At 39.0% G+C, this 7,124-nt stretch overlaps 1 protein-coding gene across 2 annotated transcripts in view; it reads right to left on the bottom strand.

Moving 5' to 3' along the window:
* Positions 1-242: 242 nt before the first annotated feature.
* The window catches only part of LOC122263043 (hematopoietic prostaglandin D synthase), a 16,053-nt gene continuing 9,171 nt past the window's right edge, over positions 243-7,124 (bottom strand). Inside the window, exons 1-5 of one of the 2 annotated variants that reach the window (XM_086534670.1) lie at positions 5,118-5,256; positions 3,818-3,959; positions 3,085-3,265; positions 2,267-2,399; positions 243-1,012 (exon numbers count right to left, since the gene is read on the bottom strand). In XM_086534670.1, the coding sequence (XP_086390796.1) occupies positions 848-1,012; positions 2,267-2,399; positions 3,085-3,265; positions 3,818-3,959; positions 5,118-5,231 (735 nt within the window). In that variant the 5' untranslated portion in view covers positions 5,232-5,256 and the 3' untranslated portion in view covers positions 243-847. Of the gene's footprint in view, positions 1,013-2,266; positions 2,400-3,084; positions 3,266-3,817; positions 3,960-5,117; positions 5,257-7,124 lie in introns of those variants that run through there. The other variant, XM_043031335.2, reaches the window with a different exon arrangement.

The raw sequence follows: 7,124 nt of genomic DNA, 5'->3' as shown, positions 1-7,124 counted from the left end.
AATAATGAGAATAATAATAAAAAAATAAAGATAATAATAATAATAAAAAAATAATAATGATAACAATAATAATAATAATGATAACAATAATGATAATAATAATAATAATAATGATAATAATGATGATAATGATATATCCATAATAATATCAATAAGGTATATCGACTGCATAACATCAACTGGTACATTGCATTTCGCTTTTTTCATCATAGATTATCAACTCCAAGGTAATAAAAACAGTGTAGCCGATTAGTGTACATTTATTTGTGCAACAAATGTCAAGATTTTGTCAGTAAGTCAAGATCTTATCAGAAAGTGCAAAGAGATAGTTTTATTTTTAAGAAAGTACAGATATCAGTGACATTCGAAGAATTATCTTTTGAAGTAGTCTACACTGTAGGACTGTTTCTGTTCAATAACATAAATAGATGTTGTAAGCCCATTGATGGCAAAGAGATACGTTGAGTCTTGAAATGGGCAGTTGCCATTGCACTTAATATAGCGAGTGTTATTGCTTGAGAAGCTTATGTTTTTTTTCGAAGAACAACAGTGGTAAACACATAGAAATAAGGCATAGTCATCGGCATCTTCAACACCTCTGGTCACGGCCGGTGAGTTCAGGCCAGTGAGTTCAGTCCCATGAGACCGCACTGTAGGAACGGGAAAGGCGTCGTGCCATTGCAGAGAAGTGCGTTGCGGCCGAAGGTGTCAGTATTTCTGCATTCACAGTGCAAACAGATTCCCCTCAAGTTTCGCCCCTTCTGGTATGATGACACAGAAAGGAGCCGAACTGGAATATAGGGTTGCAAGACGAATACATTTATTCCCTCGATTTCCTCCGAGTCAGTTAGTGAGTTGTTTCGGGTCGATTTTCAATCCAGTCTTTAATGGCAGGGAGTTCGCGTACTTTTTCGATGTGCTCGACCACCGCGGGGTAGTCTTCGAAAGCTTCGGAGTGGTGGCTGTGGATTTCTCCGAAGGCGTGTGCGATCATGAAGTCTGCCCATGAGACCTGTGGGTGACGTGTGTGTGATTATGTACATCTTAAATTCGCACACACACATGCAGTCATGGTAAGTAAGGGATAAAAGTAATATGTTCGTATAGTATTGTAATTGCACTTCATGTAATTTCCAAGCGCTTTGAGTTTTATTGTTCACCTTGTTCGTATTTGGTTTCGATTATATTGTTACTGTAGATTTCTTATATTTTACTGGCTGACCGAAGAGAGACATTTAATATTTTCGCTTCCCAGTATATGATCTATGAGCCTACACACTGATCACTCAATTACAAAAGAACTGCCGCTGAAATTAATATTTTCCAAAGGTTTGCACCTAAGACCTGATATGCGATGAACAAGAATCAGGGTCACATCCATGATGACCTTGTGTTCCAGTCTCTCATGAACTAGACATTGGCATGAATGACTACAAACACAAACACAGCAACATGTGTACCAAGAAAAAATGAAACCCGTCCTGTATTATAACGGCTGTCCTTCTTTGTCATGGCCGGAGCGTGTCACTGACTTAGCCGTGGTCTTTCAGATACTGCAATAAGCTAACTTCAGGTCGAACTGTAATAAACTGACAGACTCTGACCTGTTGAGTTATAAACCAGTCGTAGTCTGACTTGTTGTGAATCGATCATTGATTCGCTTTGCAATAAACCACTGGCTGGGTCAAATGATGAACCCGCTGATTTTATTGTTGATGTGACAAATACTTGACCTGATTTGCAACAAGTCACACGCAGACCTAAGGTATAAACTAGCCATTGAAGAAGGTGAGTCACGCGCTGACTTGAATCGTGATGTTGCATACCTCTTTTGCAATAAATCAATCCATTCTTATTTGTCGCAAATCAATCCCAGAATTGAATCGTAATAACCTAGTCACCTACGGTTTGTAAAGAGTCAAACGATGCCTTGCAATGAACTAACCATTGATCCGTAATAAAACAGCCCCTGATCTGTAAAACCTACCCACTTAATAAACCATCCACGGACCTGTAATTAACCACCCCTGACTTGTACTATACCACCCCCTGACCTGTACTATACCACCTCTAACCTGTAATAAACCAACCTCTTGGCTGAAACAAACCCCGCCCCGCAGTGACCCAACCCTTGATCAGTCATAAGCCAGCCACTGACCTGTAATTAACCACCCCCTGACCTGTACTATACCACCTCTAACCTGTGATAAACCAACCCCGCCCCGCAATGAGCCACCCCTTGATCTGTAATGAGCCAGCCCCTGACCTGCTCTCCGACGAACCACTCCCGGTCGCCCAGGCGGGCGTTGATGCGGGCGAGCACGGGCGCCATGTGGGAGGGGAAGAACTCCTCCTGGAACCACCTCTTCCTCTCGTCCTCATCATCCTCGCTCATCATCCTGTGTCGGAGAGGGAGTCAGGTTCTATGGGATGTGTATTTCAATTTGCAGATTCATTGCATATTCCAATGTATTAATGTTGCAAGCTTTTAATGCCAGTTCAGCCCTTGTGAGGGTCATTGCACAAGCGGGGATATGATTAAGGAGAATCTGTTTGCTCTGTGAATATCGGCACCCTCGGCCATAACGCAATTACTTATGTGTATTGCAAAGTACATAAGTGTGGGATTTAATATATACAGCAAAGTTGTGATAGTGAAATGTATCATTTTGTGCGTTTAATGAGTTTTTACTTATTTTAAGATTTTTGTGAATACATACATAGTTTTATTTTCATTATTATATCAAACATATACCGATATCACAAAAGAAGAAGAAAAATGTGCTAAAGTTATATTAAATTGATTAACGCTTTATCGTCCAAATTCCAGTGTTAACATACGCAGAGTTAATCCAGATCACGAATCAGAGAGCCAGAAGGTTAAGAAGAAGAGTAAAACAGGAAGAAGAGAAAATTATAAAAATAAAAATAAAGAGGAGGAAGAGGAAAAGGGGGGAAGTAAGAGAAAGAATGTGAAGGCGAAGAACACAAGAAAGAAGAAACAAAAGAAGAAGAAAAAAAAACGAAATGAAATAAAACAGTCACCCTAAGAATCAAAACTCGAAAACTCGTATTTGCACTCACTTGGCATACACTTTCTCCATGACGTCTCTCACAGTATCCACCAGGGCGTCACAATAAGCAGCATCAAGGTTATCCTCAGGCATCAGACCAGCTTCCTTGGCGATGTAGCGAGCGATGGCCTGGGATTGAGGCAGAGGCTTTTCGTCTATCAGAAGAACGGGGAGTTTTCCGCCCGGGATCGCTGCGGAAAGAAAAGGTGGTTGAAAGGTGCGTTTTCGTTTTCGTTTTTTGTCTTTTTCTTTTAGAGGATTGGAATTAAGGTTTTTATTGTTGTTATTATCGTTGGTTTTATGTCTTCTTCTTTTGGGGGGTTAATGATTGAAGTTTTTTTTTTCCTTATGACTTTTTAATTTGTTTTGCAGGATCTTTTGAATGATAATTTTTAGATCGTCTTTTGTTTTATGTGATTTAACGGAGATTTGGTAAGGCAAAATTGTTTTAAGCATAGTTATGTTTTGCTATTTATTTGTTTTTTAGCATCATCAGATGTTTTTATCATTGTCATTATTATCACAGACATCATTATCATCACCAACAGTGCGTTTTAACCATCATTGTCATCATCAACATCCTCATAAATCTAACCATTTTATCATCATAGAGCTAGCCACTCTGTCATCTTACGACTTGCAATATCTATCACAATAAATCGAACTTAAACCCTTTTATCATCATCATCCCTCAAATTGATCACCATTACTATCCCCCTGGAATTATCCTCACGCTCCCTTACAGTTCTTGCGTTCATCCCAGTCATCCTTCTCAACGCGGTCGTCATTGAAGGGGATTTCAGCGTAGGAGAACATCCACCTGATGGGCTCGGCGGTTCCGCGGGCGTTGAAGTAGATCAGCGTGTAGTCTGGCATCTTTGCAGTCTGGAAAAAAAATGGACAGAATAGCTGGTGAATGAGGGATAAAGACATAAGGTACGTTGTGGCATGGTTGGCTTGGGGTGTTCCTGTAGCCTCGGGAGGTGTGGTGTCGTTCCGGTATGAGTGTTTCTATGACCAGTGGCAAGTGTGGCATGTTCCCTTGGCGCCATTTGAAGGGGGGTGCGGAGGGGGGGGGGCACGGATAACTTTGATTATCAAGGCCGAGAATCAGTATGAAGGTTGGATTATTCAACTATTTGAATAATTTATTTGGTGAAAATACAATGCTGGGAGAAATTTCAGTGGTTCCCATAGGCGCAATTTTCCGTCGGTGCGCCTCTGTCTACGTACAACATGAGTAGCGGCCATTCGTACTACAAGGGTGGACGGGAGTGGGTGGATGTATAACAGCTAATGACAATTAATCATAAACAAATCAGGGAGTGATTTAAAAGGGGGGGGGTAAGAGAACTTCTTGAGGCAACTGCCCAATGGCTTAATAAAAACAATATTGAAAAATCACTTTATTGAGAGAGAATAAAGCTACAATAACCAAAACACATGTTTATTAGAAGACTGAGACAATAGTTTCGAAACCCACTTTACCTGCCTTTCTTCTGTTGTCTCAAATGAAATGAATTTAGTTTATTGTGTTTTGTCAACCCAGAGAGTAGGTTCAGAGCTCAGAGTTTTGAGGTTTCAGTTTAGTAGTTTTTCAAGAGGTTATGTTAACCATTTGCAGAGTAAGAGGAAGATGGAATAAAACTGTTTTTAAAAATCCAAGAATGTACCATGCCCAGTGCCAGAGTTAGATTAAAATGCAAATATCAAATCCCAACTAGCGATCTAGATCAAAGTATAATCAGTAGGAAGAAAGGAAAAGAATAAAAGTATATTTACAAAATCAAGACGATAACCCATGCAAAATCAAGCGAATGAAGCCGATCTCAAGCCACGAGTTTTACTTTCAAACGCACGAGTTAGGTGAGGCAAGAATATTCCAATCGCGAAAATCTTCTCAAAGCATTTTGCAAATAAAACACAAAGGCTTATTAAGTTCCCTTGCATAGAATGCAGTATCATTTTCAAACGCAAACAGAAAAAATGCTATTATTATATATATTTTTTTTTGTATCGTTATTATTATGAAAGTTACGTTACCTCTACAAGTCCAAGTTGTTTACGTCGGTTTTTATCATTTTCCCTCCGATCATCCGTGATCACTGGCGTAATATCATCGTAATGTCGGATGAGTTTAGGCAGTTTCGTTGCCATTTCGTTCTGCCGATCCCCTCTTTTCCTCTTCTGTGCACCAGAGAGATGTCTTGGAGTCATGATGCTTCAAAGAGGGACAAACTAATCGAACTCGAGAGAAAAAAAAAAATAAACTTGGAGACGGGCGGTCATTTTCGGAACATTCAAAATCTGTTAAAGGAATCGATGGTCAGTGTCTCCACTTCCCAGAGGCTGTTCCTAGTAACCTAGCCAGTATAAATGATGCCTCCATAATCATACTTCTAAGTCTAATAGAAATATTGCCTTGTAATTTACCTGTTATATCTGTTTGTGGGCTTGGTTGGTCAGAAGTCAGCTTGTATTATTGATTCCGCTCCGGCAGAAGAAGGGATTCCCAGCCATTTTTAAAATCCAGATATCAGATGTCATGTAATCTTATATATTCATTTTTTATGTGCCAAATATATTGAATAATTAAATATCACACCCAAAAGGCCTATTAGTGAAGGTCCATGCACATGAGACAGCAATACATACAGTAGATAGCAATAAGATCAATTAGATCTGAAACCTTGGTACTATATCACGATACGATCAGATGATAATCCGAATTTTAAGATTCATTTCTGGAATCTCTCTTTGAACTTTTACCACTATAAAGTATATATATAATATGCATTTGATATATATGAAAATATGCAATTTCTGGGCCGAACGAAATCATATTAAAACCGGGATTTGAAAATAGAATTACACCGTATACGATATATGTAATATACTGTCGCATATCTTTTAATGTTATCGTATATATGGATTATATATTAGATATACAATACAATTCAGCATCAGGCTATATCGAAGAAAGAAATGCAAAATTCATCATTTTTCTTAGATTAAAATCCGGTGAGAGGTTCATTAAAATAAGTGGAGTAAGAGCTACGAAAGGGTGTGTATTGCAATAGCATGAGAGAGAGAAAGACAGACACAGAGATGTATACAGATAGACTGAGATGAACAGACATACACAGAATGTCAGACAAATTCAATCAGACATAAAATGTTTAGACGAAGTTCAACTAAATCAGATAGACAGGCATTGTTAAACAGGCAAACCAAGTTAAAAAAAAAATACTGACAAACAAGGTTCAGACAGACGGGCATATCTAATGAAATTTCACAAAGACGGACAAAGTTAGGCAAACAACAAAGGTCAAACAAACAGACGAAGTTCTGTAAACAAAAAAGTTCACACAAACTGACAAAGTTAGGCATACAAAAGTTCAGACAAGCAGACAGAGTCAGGTAAACAACAGAGTTCAGACAGACAGACATTCAGAGTTCAAAAAGATAAAGTTAAGACAGATAGACATAAATAAAGACACCGAGAAACTGAAGCTTTCTCGTACACAACGCCTAGGCTGATAAGTCCTCTAGGATCCGCCTATCATAGTCACCGGCACAGAAACAGGCGAAATTAGCCACGCCCTCCACATATCCCCGACCAATCACAACCACATTTCATCGCTATTGATTGGTTAGATGAGGAGAAGAGGTGGGACTAATTTCTCCTAACCTTGTGCCGATTACATTAACCCATGACCTGAACTGTTAATAATATCTGGTATAACAATAGCGAACCGATATAAACAATGTCTCTCTTTCCCCAGGTATTCGCATCAAGCCATCGTCATTCGTAAACGTGAACAAAAACATGCGTTTAAGAAAATGGCTGTACGTTTCTAGAATGACGTGTCGCGTTATGCAACTTATGCACTGCCAATCATCATCGGTTTCCGTTCTCAACTACATTTAACATGTATGCATAAAATTCAGCACTCGCAACTGGATATTTTCGTGTTCAATACTTGTCGTGTCCGTAGTTAAAGTAAATATTTCAACATGTTACTTGGATAATTCATTCGTGCTTGCATG

The sequence above is a fragment of the Penaeus japonicus genome, unplaced genomic scaffold (assembly GCF_977035675.1).
Source record: "Penaeus japonicus unplaced genomic scaffold, GWHDUDI00000001_assembly GWHDUDI00000042, whole genome shotgun sequence".
NCBI lineage: Eukaryota > Metazoa > Arthropoda > Malacostraca > Decapoda > Penaeidae > Penaeus > Penaeus japonicus.
Note: the sequence above shows the minus strand (reverse complement) of the source record. Positions and strands in the feature narration are given on the sequence as shown.